Consider the following 17,081-nt stretch of genomic DNA (forward strand, 5'->3'; position numbering starts at 1 on the left):
GAGGTGGAAATGAGAACCACGGTGACCACCTGATAAGTGTATGTTCAAAAAGTCCTTGGTCATTACGATCTTAATTGATCCTCTAAATCTTTCCATCTTTTAGAAACATGTTTACTACTTTGAAGATCAATCCCTAGAGAATCCCTGGGTAGTATGGTCAGGCAGAAGGACCCCAGACCCAAAATATCCTGGTGAGGACACAAGTCCAAGGACTCTGTGTTTCTTGGGGATCAGTAATATTTACCCCATATCCCTCCCTTAGACATAGGTCCAGGATTTATTATTAAGGATATTAACAACAACATAATAATAGTCACTTTAATCTTACCATAAATTAGGTTATGGAAAAGTAATAATCTTAACTGGGAGAAATCTGAACAGAACCAGAACCAGATTCTGAAGCACTCTTTGTTAGCACTTAGGGTACATGAACATTCCTTGTAGGCAGAATCCGTTAGATTCAGTATAATATTTTATGTTGAGAAAGATTGGTTAATTGATTTTCTTTGACTTATTATTTATATTTTCTCTTTGGTTACATAACTATAGGAATTGATGTTTAGTGCTCAGACTCTGTGATACTTATTTTCCTCCAGAAATGTTTATTCCTTATGTAAATCCTGTAATGTAGACACTGATTTATCGTCTGATTTTAAAATGAAAAAAAAAAAAACACAAAAAACCTATGACTGCAAGGCTAAGCCACTTGCAGAAGAACTCAGAAATAGAAAATGCCAGAGCTGAGCTTGAGCCCAGGTAGTCTGGTCCCAAAATCGGGCTTCTTCTCACTCCTCAATTGATGGATACATGCCAATTTTGAAAGATCCAAACAGCACTGAACAAAACAGCAAACTACCCTAGTAAATTCTGTTAAACAGATACTAGAGGGGTTTCAGAGAAAAGGAAATGCTTATACACTGTTGGTGGGAGTGTAAATTAGTTTAGCCATTGTGGAAATCATTGTGGTAATTCCTCAAAGAGCTAAAAACAGAACTACCATTTGACCTAGCAATCTCATTATTGGGTATATACCCAAAAGAAAATAAATCATTCTAACATCAAGACACACACATGCATATGTTCGTTGCAGCGCTATTCACAATAGCAAAGACATAGAACCAACCTAAATATCAATCAATGAAAGGTTTAATAAAGAAAATGTGGTACATATACATCATAAAATATTATGAAATCATAAAAAAGAATGAGATCATATTTTTTCCAGGAACATGGGTGGAGCTGGAGGGCATTATCTTTAGCAAACTAATACAGGAACAGAAAACCAAATACTACATGTTCTCACCTATAAGTGGGAGCTAAATAATGAGAACACATGGACACACGGAGGGGAATAACAGACAATGGATCCAGCTTGAGCATGGAGGGTGGGAGGAGGGAGAGAATCAGAAAAAATAGTATTGTGTACCCCTAGGCTTAATCCCTGAGTGATGAAATGATCCATACAGCAAACCCCCAGGATATCAGTTGACCTACGTAACAAACCTGCACATGTACCCTGAACCTAAAATAAAAGTTAAAAAAATCTTAGAGGTGACATTGAATTTCTAGAAGAACAGAGCAAAGTTAATATCTTTAAATATTTTACTGTTTTGTCCAGAAACCAGTATGTGTCTCCATTTATTTAGATTTCCTTTTTATGTTGTGATTAAAGATTCATGATTTTATTCTTAGAGTCTTGCATATCTCCACTTGTGTAGATTTCAATGTATTTTTGTTGCTGCTATTTATATTCTTGTCAATGGTACCAGTTTTTTCATTATGGTGTGTAATGGTGTAGCTAGCGTACAGGAAAGCGATTAATGTTAATATTCTGGTCTTGTATTCAGCTAACTTCATGTATTCTTACTTTTTAATGTGTCTTTTTTCAGTAGATTGTCTTATATTTTCATCAAAGTTGATCAACTGTCTATAATAGTGTACTATTGATTCAGGTCTTTTTCTTGTGTGAAGATAATATGTTTTTACAATTTGTATCATTCTTTTTAAAAAAACATTATATTTCTAGAGTACTTTCAGGTTTACAGAAAAATTGAGTAGAAAATACAGAGTTTGCATCTAATCCCTGCCCTCCAACAGGCACAACCTCCCTCATTACTCACAGCTGAAACAAGAGTGATATACATAATTAATGAACTCAACTTAACACATTATTTTCATCCAAAAGGCATAGTTTATGTTAAAGTTCACTCTCACTGGCTTACATTCTATAAGTTCTGAGAAATGTGTAATGACCTGCACATACCATCATAGGACATCCTAATCAACAAATGGTGCTGGGATAATTGCAGGCCACATGTAGGAGAATGAAACTGGATCCTCATCTCTTACCTTATACAAAAATCAACTCAAGATGGATCAAGGACTTAAATCTAAGACCCAAAGCTATAAAAATTCTAGAAAATAACATCAGAAAAACCCCTCTAGACATTGGCTTAGGCAAAGACTTCATGACAAACCACCCAAAAGCAAATGCAATAAAAACAAAGATAAATTACTGGGATTTAATTAACCTAAAGAGCCTTTGCACAGCAAAAGGAAAAGTCAGCAGAGTAAGCAGACAACCCACTAAGTGGGAGAATATCTTCATGATCTATACGTTTGATGAAAGATTAATATCCAGCGTCTGCAAGGAACACAAACATATTAGCAAAAAACAAAAAACAAACAAAAAAAAACCCCAATCTCATAAAAAAGTAGGCTAATTACATGAATCGACAATTCTAAAAAGAATATATAAAAATGGCCGACAAACATGGAAAAATGCTCAACATCAGTAATGATGAGGGAAGTACAAATCAAAATCAAAATGTGATATCATTTTACTCCCACAAGACTGGCCATAGTAAAAAATTAAAAAAAAATAAATGTTGGCATGAATGTGGTGCAAAGGGAACACTTCTACACTGCTGATGGGAATGCAAATTAGTACAATCCCTATGGAAACCGTGTGGAGATACCTTAGAGAACTAAAAGTAGAACCACCATATGATCCAGCAATCCCACTAGTGGGTATCTACCCAGAGTTAAAGAAGTCATTACACCAAAAAGATAATTGCACACGCATGTTTAAAGCAGCACAATTTGCATTTGCAAAAATATAGAACCAGCCTAAATGTCATCAATCAATGAATGAATAAAGAAATTGTGGTATGTATTTACCATGGAATACTACTCAGCCATAAAAGGGAACAAATTAATGACATTTGCAGCAACCTGGATGGAACTGGGGACTATTATTCTAAGTGAAGTCACTCGAGAATGAAAAGCCAAACATCTTATGTTCTCACTCATAAGTGGGGGCTAAGCTGTGAGGATGCAAAGGCGTAAGAATGATACAAAAGACACTGGGAACTTGTGTGAAGTGGTGGGAGAGTGGTGAGGGATAAAAGACTCCAAGTTGGATTTGGTGTATACTACTTGGTTGATGGGTGCACCAAAATCTCACAAATCACCACTAAGGAACTTACTCATGTAACCAAATACCACCTGTTTTCCAATAATCTATGGAAATAAAAAACTGAAAAAATAAAAAGTATTTAGAGTCGTTTTCCTGTCCTAAAAATCCTCTGTGCTTTCCATTTTCTTGCCTTCCTCCTCCTAACCGCTGCCGATCTCTGATGTTTGTCTTCATATTTGCTTTTCAGAGTTTCATATGGTTGGAATCCTACGGTAGGTCAACTTTTCATACGGTCTTCTTTCACCCAGTCATATGCATTTGAGATTCTTCTTTGTCTCTTCATGGCATAATAGCTCACTTCTTGGTGGTGAATCACATTCCACTATATGTATCAAAGGGTAATAATCCCTGCACCTATTAAAGACCTTCTCAGTGGCTTCCCAGTTTCGACAACTTTCAATCAAGCTGCTGTGAATGTGAGTGTCCACATTTTTGTATGAAAATAAAATTTCAACCAATTTAGATCAATATCAAGGAGCACACTTACTGGAATTTGTGATAAAAATATGCTCACTTAAATAAGAAACTGCCACACTGTCTTCCAAATGGTTGTGCCATTTTGCATTCCTGCCAGTTAATCAACGAGAATTCCTGTTGCTCCTTGTTTTGCCAGCAACTCGCCAATTGTCAGTATCGGATCTTTTTTTAAAAGGAAAATAAGAAAAAGAAGTGAACTAAATGAAGGAGCTGGTGTGAGACATCATTGATTAAAAGAATTCATTTGAGTCAAAAAGTGAAACGAAAGAATCAGCAGATACAGAAACTAATCTTCATCCACCTCCAGCCCATCTCACATGTCACCACTGCCAGATGTATGGACTGAGAGAAGCACTTTGTTACTTCACAGCTCACACACCATCAGTGCCTGAGCCAGACCTTCTGGCTTTGAAACTGTGCAACTGTGGACAGGTTTCTTATTTTCTGCAAGTCAGTTGTATCAACTATATTGGAAATGTAGTACCTTATATCTTATACTTTTGTAACAAGGATGTGAATATGATGATTTTTTTTGCAGGTATGAACATACAAACTAAAAACTATTGTTAGCCTTTTCATTATCACTATTCTCGTTAGCTATAGAGGGTTTTTGCAACCCATAGAACCTGCGTGTTTCCAAATAGAATGAGCTCACTGTAAGTTTGGTGACTGGATTTTCATGGAACAGTCTGTTCAATGAAACTGAGCCAATGTTTGTGTGCTCAAAGATAAAAAATGGTTTGTTTGCAAAATAAATGAGTCAACAGAAATAATAGGCTAAGGAAAGAGAATGTGCTCAAGGCCCTCTTGGTTTTTAATGTACAGAAGCAGGTAGCTCAGAATTCAGGTGCCTAGAAGGTGTAATTTTGACTTCACACCCAGGAGATTTATATTTTTTTTCATTGTGACGCACAAATGTAAAGGGTATCATGTTAAGCATTTCTTGGTGTGCAACTAAGTAGTATTAAGTACATTCACTTTGTTGTACAATTAATCTCCAGAAACTTCTTTGGGGGGAACCTGAAACTCTGTATCATTAAATAATAACTCCCAATATCTTTTTTCCTCCAGCTTCTGGAAACCACTAGTCTAATTTCTGTTCCTACGAATTTGGCTACTGTAGATACCACACATAAGTGGAATCATACTGTATTTGTTTTTGTGATTGGATTATTTCATATAGCACAATGTACTCTAGTTCATCTATATTGAACTCTATAGTCTGTGTCTGAATTTTCTTTTTTTTTTGAGTCTGAATAAAATTCCATTCCGTGAATACCTCGATTTGCTTCATCCATTCATCTGGGGGTAAACACTGGGTTGGTTCCTCTTCCTGGGAAGTAATGATGTAAATAGTGTCCTTAAAGACATATGTTTGCAATAGCTCTACAAGATCCTGATTCCAGTTCTCCTGGCTATATCATGAGAGGAGAAATTCCTTGATCCTATGATATTTTCTACTTTAATTTGAGAGGCCATGATCTTCCACGGTGGCTGCACTATTTTACATTCCCAGCAAGAGTGCACAAGAATTGCTACCTCTGTTCATCCTTGTTACAGTGTTATTTTAAAAATTCTTACTTTGCTTGTTTGTCTGATTCACAATAGCTATCTTATTAGGTATGAAAATCTGTTATTTTGACCTGAGATTTGAAAACGTCAAAAAAATCAGTGGGGTAACAAAATGGGAAGGTGTCTCACCTCTCCCAACCATTCTGCTGTCATGACCCACAGAGGAAAGTGGAAGCTCCCCTCCATTTGGCCCATCCTGTTCTCCAGCCGCAAACTCTTCCCTGTTCTACTATGTGCACCTGTCTGTTTCAGGTTCACCTCTCTACCTGATGTCCCTCACAAGCCACTCGGTTTATGCTGTGTTAGCTTCTCTCATGCTCCTCCGTGGGCTCCTTCCACACATTTTGTTTTGTTTTGTGAATCAAATGTTATGTGTCCCTGAGCAGTACTCAGATATGCTTCCCTATATTCCAAGCCTGACATCCCAACCATCACTCAGAACATTTCATGCCTCCCCTGTGTTTCCCTGGAATACTCTGCTCATGGCAGAGGAGAGACAGATGAGGAGTCCCCATTGACTGCTCTCTACTACTGGGACCCTGGAAACTCAGAAGCTCTGATCCTCCTAATTGGAAGAGAAACTAAAGAAGATTCAACAGCACCCCTGGCCTCTGCCCACTCCACGCTAATAGTGCCCCTACTGCCATCCGGCCCTGAGAACCGAAAACATCTCCAGACTGCTATCTACAGGGGTCAGAAGAAGAGGAAAGTAGATGTGCTCTAGTTGGGAATCACTGCTCTGGAGAGGGAAACTTTAGCTCAATTCTCCTCTATAACTGTGCTAATGGCCAGAAGGACTGGACATTCACAACTCTGGGATCATTTCAGTTACCAGGAAAATGGGGCATTGAAAAAAAGAAAAATTACGAACTTAAGGAACCTGTTGGTGTCGATATTTGATGAACTAAATCCACAGTCACATGTGTACAGGAGTAAACCTTTAACCACACATTATAGGGAAATGTCAGGTTGAGAAAAGTTCAGGGATTTGGTGAGATAGCCACAGAGAACTAGCCAGGGGCAGATTTCTGTTCCTGGTTCTGCTTCCAAGTCTGGCTAGTGGTCTGAACTCATCAAGTGGATCCAGGTCAGACAGTGTGATGGAAATGGTCACTTCTGGGGAAAAGGGACACTGAGGTGGCCTAGGCCCTGGTTGGCACAGTCTCCAATGACCTCCTCTCCTTACTTTTGTCCTCACACCCTAGCCCAGAACTCCTCATCCAGGAAAGGACAACATTGGTGTAAATGTTCAGCATGTCACTCTGATGTCTGGTTTATTGTTGTGTCTGATTCTTTCCTTTACTAAACATTCGAAATAGATGAGCACCTCTTTCTAAATAGACCTAGTAATAATACATGTAATATCATCAGGAAAGTCTTGTAAACATCAAATTCTGCTCCAGAAAATCAATTATAAAATTATTTATTGAGCATCTACTATACAATGTTGCCACACCAAGACAGAAGATGCAGAGGCCATGCTCTCCAGGGGCATGAGCAGAGAGGAAGTGACAGCATCATGGTCCTGCAGATGTCAGGATGGAACTGCTCATGGAGAGCCAGGGGGTCCTGTGAAGGGTGAGATCCAGGAGATACAGGGGTGGAGAAAGGGGGACAAGATGTGCGCTGTCTTTGATGTGACTTTGGGAGTGAATGAAGTCTTTCAACCCAGAGTGGCTGAGGCAAGGTCAGTTGAGGAGGGTAGGCCACGGGGAGCAAAGGTCTCAGGCAGAAAATAATGGGGCTGGGGCGGAAATCAACCCGGAGTTCACATAGGGCAGCAGTGAGAGTCAGGGCCACCAGGATCCATCTGAGCCATGATGCACAGGTCCCTCAGGGTCCAGCCAAGAAGGGAAATAGTATTGAGAGCAGCCTGTGGAGGCAGAATACCTGGCTTCATATCCTGCTTCTTCCATTTTCTCAGCTCCATTTCCTAGCTGTATGTCGGGAAATTCTATGAAATCTCTGTGTCCCCTGTACCGTAGCTTGGGTTGAGTGATCTGCCCACTTCACAGGGTGGTGATCACACATCCGGTTTGCTCAGGACAGTCCTGGTTTATGTTGTTGTCTTGAAGTCCTACCCTTTTAGAGTTCCCATTAGTTCTCCAAAGGGCTCCATAATTACAATCAATATTATGGGCACCCTGCTCGTAGGATTGTGGCTGTGAGATTCAAAAAAGCTTACGAGAGTGCCTGTGATTTAGGAACTAATACAAAATATTTCATTAGTATTGTATTGAACCTTTCGTAAAAGTTGCTAAGAAATTAGACTGCAAGTGTTCTTATCACACAGAAAACTTTGTGTGTCCTTATCACACAAGTTTTGAGATGATGGATATTTTAATTTTATTGAATTAATCTTTTCATAATATAAAACTATATCAAAACACGTGTTATACACCATAAGTATATACAATTTATATCCTTCATTTATATCTCAATAAAGATGTGTAAAATTTTTAAAATATGTTTTTACATACTGACAATTAATGACAGCTGGCTTCTGAAAGATTAATATAGCAGCAATATATGGAATATACTTGGAGAGAAATCTTTTATAAATTATATCTATGTCTTTGAGAAAAGAAGAACTCAGAAAACATCACATGAGCATAAATCAATACAGCACTTTCTTTTCAAAGTGAAAACTTTTAGCATCTATTTGAGTATGGTTGCTCTGTTTTAGACAAAGTGAAGTGCGAACTCAGCTTTCAGTGTCTATAATGCTCCTTAGAGTTTATCAGAAACACATTTGATAATTATATAAAAATAATGACTACCAGTTGACACTGAGATAGCACCTACTCTGTGCCAAGCACTGTTCTCAGGACCTCACACTTGTTAACTCACTGATGAGTCACAACAATTCTATGACTGCTCCTGTTTTAAAGGGAACACAGAGCATCAAGACTCCTGTCCAATGTGGCACAGTCAGCAAAGGAAGAAGGTGGCATGAAAACACAGAGGGTCCAGCTCAGAGTCCCCACTCACCACCCATCTGCCATTGGACCATGAAAGGAAAAAGCTGCAGAACTTGCAGGGACTGGACCAGCAGCACAGCAGAGAGGTGTTCAGCAGAGCTGCAGCTTCCCAGGTCCTCTGTTCCCAAGTTCTCCCTTCCCACATGCTCTCTCCCCAGGTCCTGCCCAGGTGCCTTGGGAATGTCCTGCTGGGGTAGGACTGCCCATTGGAATAAGGGATTTTATTTCCTCCTGACCTTTCAATCATCTGACTCCTCTGGGCACATCCTCACCTCCCCCGTCTTCTGAATTTATCCACCTTTAACCTACTTGTTTACTACTCACAGCTTCCCCTGATCCTCTGAGCCAGAGGAAGTTTCTCCTACTTAAGGGAAAGCACCCTCTCCCTCCTCTGGCCTTCTAAAGCCCTTCGTCCATCTCTCTCTCTGCACCTCTCCTTTCTCATCGGGGCTTACAGTCTCCTGTGTGTGTCTCCTCAGGGCTCTCAGAGGTACAAGGGGGCACAGGTTTCTTCGGTCAATTGAGTATAAAAAATATACCACTATGACACCCATCTTCTTGTGTTTTTGTGTAAGGAGAAGGGGGTTCTTCCTTTGGTTGTTGTAGACTCCCCATGGAGGCTACAGCCTCTCCTTTTCTCAGCTCCATTTCAGAAAGGAGAGGCCACAGTGTGTTGCTGATGTTCGTGGTCTCTTTAGGGGAGTAACACAAGGTTCTATTCACTCAATCCCGACCCCATGTCACCATGAGCACACACACCCATTCAGGGGAATGTCAGTCTTTGCAGGTTTCTTCGGACACATTTTGGTGTACTGAGCTGAAATATGGCGGTGGTGGTAGGGTGTGGATTAAACACTGAGAGACATGGTCATGGAATCCCAGTCCCAGATTTGGACTAAGACAAGGGAGGCAATGGGTCTGGGGCAGGTGTTGGTGACCTAAACAAATAACATCTCAATGCCAAGCAAGGCAGCCCCGAGACCGCAGGCCTTTCCTAAAGTCTCTATCCTGGGTGAGCAGCTCCTCACTCAACATCTACATCTCAAAAAGATAGAGGTTCACCTCAAAAGACCTGTCCCACCAACCTAGTAGGTGAGAGGCTAAACTAGATGCATAGAATGAAGTACAAAAGTAAATATGTGTTATCCTTCCTTAAACATACAGAGGAGGTTCATACCTGCAATGTACAATTTAAAATATAAAAGTTCTTGATCACTTCACCTTCGGAAAAACATTTTTATGCCATTTGTTCAAATGCATAAATCACTAAGCTCTATATGGCTCTCAAAAAAGTTGCTACTTAATATTAAGGATGGCAACGCCTTTCAAGTGTCAAAAAAATATGAATACATCTTTATCTGAGTCTCCTAGAAACCTGAGGACACATCAAACCTCACTATTTCTTACCAAAGACTTTCATTCTTTCCAGAGACACCAGCCCACTCCAGATAGAGTTTGTAAGTAATTTATCTTTGTAGTGTGCTTGTCACATCAGGTGATGAATAAATATTAGTGAAGCCAAGCACAACACTGAAGGACACGAGAATTCTCAAGTTTGTGAACTTCATTAAGAGACCCAAGCAAAGACCCTTTGTGAAGAGAAAAAACTGCACCAGCAACAGGGGTATGCTGAACTCTGGGGCTCTCCTAGTTCTTCCTGGGAGGGCTGCATTGCCAATGAGTCTTTTTAGGCTTGAGTTACTGTTATTTGACTCACGAGAGAATAATCACCTTCAGATGTCCTGATGGAGGTTAAAGAAAACACAGCCTTTTTAGTGTGGGCACCTGCACCTGTCACCTCTGGCCCAAGAGGTGACAGAGCAGGGCCATAGGGACTGTGGCACTAGGCAGAGACCCAATAAGTCTCGGCTAAAAAGGCAGTGCCCCATTTCCTGGTCAAAGTCCTTCACCCCCCCGGGAAGGAAGGATACTAGCCATGGCCAACTGTTTACACAGGTAAGTACACAACCCTTCTACTTTCTGTCCTCCCAAAATTAGGTTTGTTCTTGGCATCTGAGGCTCTGGCTGAATGATGGCAAAAATACGTCACAAGTAATCCAGACAGCAAATAATGCATTCATGAGTAATTAAGAAGGGACGCATCATTCTGGTGGTCTCATTTGTTTCTGTTAAACTTGAGCCAGCTTTGTGTTTCTAGTACCTTTTGCCTTTGTGTTATTCCTAAATAAACTAGGGTTGGTTTCTATCATGTTAAACCATCATGTCCGCAAAAAGTACATGTTCCCTACTTTCCTTGACCTTACCAAGTCCTCTCTGCCCTCAGGTCTCTGTACTTGCTGTTCCCATCCCGGAACACTCTTCCTCGGATGTGTGTCTGTATATCACTGTCCATTCATTCAAGTCTCACAGGAAGAACATCTGCTTCTCCAGGGTGCCTGGGGCTGCTTACAGGACACTGCCCCTCACCCTCCAGGCCACGACCCCATTCTGCCATTAAGGATATTCTGCTGTTCTTTGCAGCAATTCTCACTTCCTGATATCTCTGATTCATTTGTAGGGTTATTTTTGGCCTTTCTTCTGGGAAAGAAAAGTACATGAAAGCAAGGACTTGATTGAATTTTTGTCTACAATGAAATTTGTCTGGCTCAGCTCATTGGAGAAGTCCATGGGTTATGTGGTCAACAATAGACGTGTACGTAGATGAAAACTGCCATTTATTCAGAATTATCTTATACTACACCATGTTATAAAAACTTGGCATAGAGTATCCATCATCACTCCAAATTGTAGCATGGTATCACTTATACCCATTTCACAAAAGAGAGAAAAAAATCCTAGAGAAACCAGCATTGTAACTTGCCCAAAGACATGGCATGACTACATATGGCCTCCAGGATCTGAGCCCACATCTGCATGAGCCTAAATCCCATCACTGCCCACTGCCCAGCACTGCCTGCCCGGGAAGTCAGTTACTCCATTAACTCATGGCATATTTTCAATCAGTGTGAGGGAAACCTTAAAAAGCTACCAAATAGGCTGGGTGCAGTGGCTCATGCCCATAATCCCAGCACTTTGGGAGGCTGAGGTAGGTGGACCACGAGATTAGGAGTTCAAGACCAGCCTGGCCAGGATGGTGAAACCCCGCCTCTACTAAAAATACAAAACTAGTCGGGCACAGTGGCGGGTGCCTGTAATCCCAGCTACTTGGGAGACTGAGGCAGGAGAATCTCTTGAACCCGGGAGGTGGAGGTTGCAGTGAGCCAAGACCGCGCCACTGCACCCTAGCCTGGGTGACAGAGCAAGACTATGTCTCAAAAAAAAAATAGCTACCAAAGAGATAAACAAACATTAATTCACAGATTTCTACTACAGTGAATTTGTAAACTTGGGTTAATTTCTTATTTTTAAAACATTGAAACTTTCAGTGGCCAACAAATACATGAAAGGTAGCTCAACATCACCGATCATTAGAGAAATGCAAATCAAAACCACAATGAAACATCATCTCACACCAGAAAGAATGGCGATTATTAAAAAGTTAAGAAACAACAGATGCTTGCGAGGGTGCAGAGAAGTAGGAACGCTTTTACACTGTTGGTGGGAATGTAAATTAGTTCAACCATTGTGAAAGACAGTGTGGTGAGTTCTCAGAGATATGGAACTGGAGATACCATTTGCCCCAGCAAACTCATTACTAGGTATATACCCAAAGGAATATAAATCATTCTCATTCTGTTACAAAGATACATGCATGTGTATGTTCATTGCAACACTATTTACAATAGCAAAGACATGGAATCAATCCAAATTCCCAGCAATGATGACTGGATAAAGAAAATGTGGTATGTATACATCATGGAATCCTATGCAGTTATAAAAAGGTAGGAGATTATGTCTTTTGCAGGAACATGGATGAAGCTGGAAGACATTATCCTGAGTAACTAACACAGACACAGAAAAGCAAGTATCGCATGTTCTCACTTGTAAGTGGAAGCTTAACAATGAGAATACGTGGACACATGGAGGGAAACAGCACTTGCTGGGGCCTGCTGTGGGAGGGCAGGAAGGGAGAGTATTAAGGAAAAGAGCTGATGCATGCTTGGGTTAATACCTAGGTGATGGGTTGATAGGTGCAGCAGACGACCATGACACACGTTTATCTATGTAACAAACCGGCACATAGTGCCCATGTGCTCTGGAACTTAAAAAAAAAAAGTAAAAAACCCAGAGATTAGATATTAATATATTTCCCTTTGAACCTGAAACAACTTTAACAAAAAAGGAATTACTATGGGTGAGGAAGGACTACTTCCCAGGGGGAGGTGCAGGTATTGCACCTACTCCAACTATAATAGTTCCAGGACAGACAGACATACAGGATACGAAAGTGTCTGCACCTTGAAGAATAGGAGGAGAAGAAAAGAAGGTGAAGAGAAGCAGAAGAAGAAAGAGTTAAGGTGGCAGGAAGCGCAAGGCAGGAAGGAATAGAGAAGACACAATTATAATCACAACAGTGATGAGAGCACAAGGTCACACTGCTGGGCTTTGCTTTCTATTTTGGAAAACACTGTCATGTCCAATTTACCTGGAGCCATATGTCATTATTGCAGTCCCCAAATTGTCAGGGGTCCAAAAATCACTGCCTTCTTGGTTTCTACAAACAGAGCACAGGGCTGGCTGGGTTGGTATACACTATTGTGCCCTGGTCCCACGCCAGGTTGACACATTGCTTCATTCCTGGAAGGGACTAAGGTGTCTCCCTGGGGAATAAATAGAGCAGGTCTGGGTGCTCACCTCCACAGCAGCTTCCTTGATCCCTGCCACGCACGACTGAACACCGACAGCAGCTGCCTCGCCATGAAGCTGTTGATGGTCCTCATGCTGGCGGCCCTCCCTCTGCACTGCTATGCAGGTGAGTTCCGGGCAGAGAGGGCTGCCTCAAAGTTAGGGGTTGTCACCTGGGCCCCTGTGAAAGAACTCCCAGACCCCAGCTCCCAGCATAGGTCAGCTTCAGTACAAAGGGTCTGGGTGTGACAGGCCTTAGGATTTCCTTTAGTTCCTGACAGTCAAGCAGGCAGTGCCTTCGCGAGCTGTCCCCTGCATTGGAGCCGCACGCTGTGTGTCACGGCACTCAGCGTCCCACCGTGACCACAGTGACCATAGAAACCAGGATGAGTCTCAAGATTGAATATTGGAATTAGCTATTTCAGTGTTGCAAGAGAGAGACATGAATGAAGGCCCCATGACATATGCGCCCTCAATCAATGGAACAATCATGGGTGTCCTTGAATGTGGAAAGGAACAGCAAACCTCTTAAAACAGAAGTCGCAGGCTGCGGAGTGTAATCCAGCATCTTGCATTCTGTGGGCCTCACTCTGTGTTCTCAGAGTTTATCCGAGTCTTTCTGGGATGCCCTTTCCATCCCAGTTCCTTCAGGCTCAAGGCAGACTGGGGAGGAGAATTCACACCCCCTGAAGTCTTCTTCCAGCACTGAAGGTCCAGTGGGAGAAAAAAGCCCAGACGGCTGGAATCAGTACTGATAGGTCCCCCCAGTGGCTTGCCTTGTGCAATTCCCAAAGCTTACCCTGCACACTCTGCCTCATTTGTTGCCAAAGTAGGTGCAAATGGGTTAATAGCTGACAAGCACACAGTCAACTAAATAGAAAACAGCAAGAAGCTCACAAGAATCTGAGTCCTGAGCACTTTCCACTCACCCAAAGTGGTGGCCACCTCAGATTCTATCATGAGCAAGAAGTTCTGTTTCAGGCTCCTTTTTATTGCAGTAGAGTTAACGGAACTAATGGGCAATATCCTAGACCCATTCATCTGAAATCATTGAACCCTTACTTGATCCTGGGAATGATAAAAGGGAGGCATTGTGTGATTCTGAACCAAAGAAGCTCAAGCAGTGTTTAGTGTGTGTCCCCAGTCAGAGCACCTCATTTCCCAAGGGCCCTCTTCACAAAAGATGCACAGGGTTGGGCTGACCTGAGCTACAGAGGTTGGGAGAATTTGCACAGACCGAGTTTATGCTCCTAGAATTGAGAACTTGGCACCCTGCACCATAATCTTTCTGAAACTTGGGCTCTCCTGGGGGGTAAGAAGATGACCAGCCTCACAGCTCATCCCCAAAATGAGTTCATCCCTCTGGGGATGGCCCATGTTCTGGTGCCTTTTTCTCAGGTTCTGGCTGCCAACTGCTGGAGGATGTGGTTGCAAAGACCCTCGATCCTGAAGTGTCTGTACCAGAATTCCAGCAATATGTACAAGAGTTCACAGACAGTGAAGCTGCTAAAAATGCTGTAGGTGAATTCAAACAGTGTTTCCTCAACCAGTCAAACGAAACTCTGCAGAATTTTGATTTAATGATGGTAATTAATTTCATTTTTTTTCTCATGTGCCCTTTAAAATCACTGTCCAGAAACAAACAGGCTCTAAATGTGCCATGAGGAGTGTTAAGCACCTGGTGAACAAGCTTTGTTTATACATCATTTAATTTAATTTTTTCCTTAGGGTGCTTTGACACTTCGAGAGTCTTCAGGGAGTGATAAATGGAAAAGGAAAAAAAAAAAAAAAAGTAAGCTCCGGAAAAGGCAGAACAAATCATCAGCTCCCCAGTCCATTCTCTCTCTCTCTCACACACATAGAAACACACACACACACACAGACACACACACATAGAAACACACAGACACACACACATATAGAATCAGAGACACAGATGCACACGTACATGGAATCACACAGATGCATGCACATAGACACACAAAAAGAAACATAGACTAACAGGGACATACACACACACGTGCACACACACACACACATATTCCTTCTTTCTTTAATCTTTGTGAGACAGGGTCTCACTCTGGGTCACCTAGGCTGGAGTACAGTGGTTCCATCTCGGCTCACTGCAACCTCCGCCTCCCAACTTCAAGGGATTCTCCCACCTCAGTCTCCTGAGGAGCTGGAATTACAGGTGCCCGCCACCACACCGGGCAAGTTTTGTATTTTTTGGTAGAGATGGAGTTTCTCCATGTTGGCGAGGCTGGACATTTTCTATGAAGAGGAAGGATCTGATTCTCAAAGAACCACTCATTACTAGGAGCAACCAACAATGCAATTTTTCCCTTTCACAATAATAAATAATAAAAATGTTCTCAAAATTATTTTACACAGTCCAGAAAATACCTTTTGTGCAAATTCTACAGATTCTAATATAAAGAATTTAAAACTCATGCCCAGATTTGCTAGCATACATGACTGGGAATCACGCACCATTTAATTAAGCACCTCAGGAAACGGGAAGTGCAGGTCATGGATGCGAAACAGCATGAGTGCCAGAATTCTTTAAAATAAAACTCAGTGGTTATAACAACAAGGATTTCTGCCTATTTAAAAAAACATGCTACCCTCAGATTCTATTTTTAACTTTTGTGTAATATTTCAAAATTCCATTTGAAACATTTTATGGTAGAAAATTTAAAGATCTACCAAACTTTTGTAGAATCATTTCTTCTTTAAAAATCTGGAGTAGACTAATCATTACCTACCTCCAATATTTTTAAATCTGTATCAAGGTAGTGGTGGAGCCTCAGACTGTTACAATATTTCCCACTTGTAAGGCCACACAGCAACTCCAAACTATCACATTCCTATATTTGAGCTGAGGTTTTAATAATTCTATGTTGAAAGAGCGGTCTCAGAATCAGTTTAAACTGGCAGGTCTTTATCAAATAGTGCATGTCACATATTTATTGGATAAACTATTTCAAGGAATAGGATTTTTGGAGAAGAATATTAAGGGGATCCTGGCAGGGAAAAGATCCTAAAACCCTGACCCTGTAAGAGTAAGTGTCTCCTGGGCTTTGTGCAGTGCCTCATGCCTGTAATCCCAGCACTCCGGGAGGCTGAGGTGGGTGGATCACCTGAGGTCAGGAGTTGAAGACCAGCCTGGCCAATATGGTGAAAACCCATCTCTACTAAAAATACAAAAATTATCTGGGCATGGTGGCAGGCACCTGTAATCTCAGCTACTTGGGAGGCTGAGGCAGGAGAATGGCTTGAACCTGGAGGCAGAGGTTGCAGTGAGCCGATCTCGTGCCACTGCACTCCAGCCTTGGAAGCAGAGGAAAACTTTGTCTTAAACAAACAAACAAACAAAAAACCAGCAACAAAAAACAAACAAACAAAATATAAAGGTGTCTCCTGGATGACAAAATAAATGAAAAGAGAATTCTTGTTTTGCTTCCAGTGCAAATTTTTCTGAGTGTTAGATGTTCGTGGACAAATGCAGGAAAACGACATGAGGAAAAGTTTCTGTATTTTAATACTTCACTTTCTAAGAGTGATTTACAAATCTAAGTTGTCTGTTTGCTTTTGTTTCCCAGCATACGGTATACAACAGCTTTTGGTGTAAGCTCTTCTAACTTTATACAAGACCTTTGGCTCAGACACGACAAGACAGAAGATGGCCAGAAAGCTACTGCCTACTGCTGGAAACTGCAATTTTTCTTATTTTTTTTCTCCTTTGGACCTTTTTTGTGGAAACTGCAAGGAAACTGTTGAAACCTCAAATTCATTCTCATTTCAGTAAACTAACTGCAAATCGTAAA

General features: G+C 41.3%; 1 protein-coding gene across 1 annotated transcript; it reads left to right on the forward strand.

Annotated features, from left to right (window-relative positions):
- The first annotated feature begins 13,260 nt into the window (after positions 1–13,260).
- LOC100426696 (mammaglobin-B-like) lies at positions 13,261–17,081 on the forward strand. Its single transcript, XM_015114002.3, has 3 exons — positions 13,261–13,381; positions 14,653–14,840; positions 16,857–17,081. The coding sequence occupies exons 1-3, from the start codon at positions 13,327–13,329 to the stop codon at positions 16,893–16,895; spliced, it is 282 nt and encodes a 93-aa protein (XP_014969488.1). The 5' UTR covers positions 13,261–13,326; the 3' UTR covers positions 16,896–17,081.

Source organism: Macaca mulatta, chromosome 14 (genome assembly GCF_049350105.2).
Source record: "Macaca mulatta isolate MMU2019108-1 chromosome 14, T2T-MMU8v2.0, whole genome shotgun sequence".
Classification (NCBI taxonomy): domain Eukaryota; kingdom Metazoa; phylum Chordata; class Mammalia; order Primates; family Cercopithecidae; genus Macaca; species Macaca mulatta.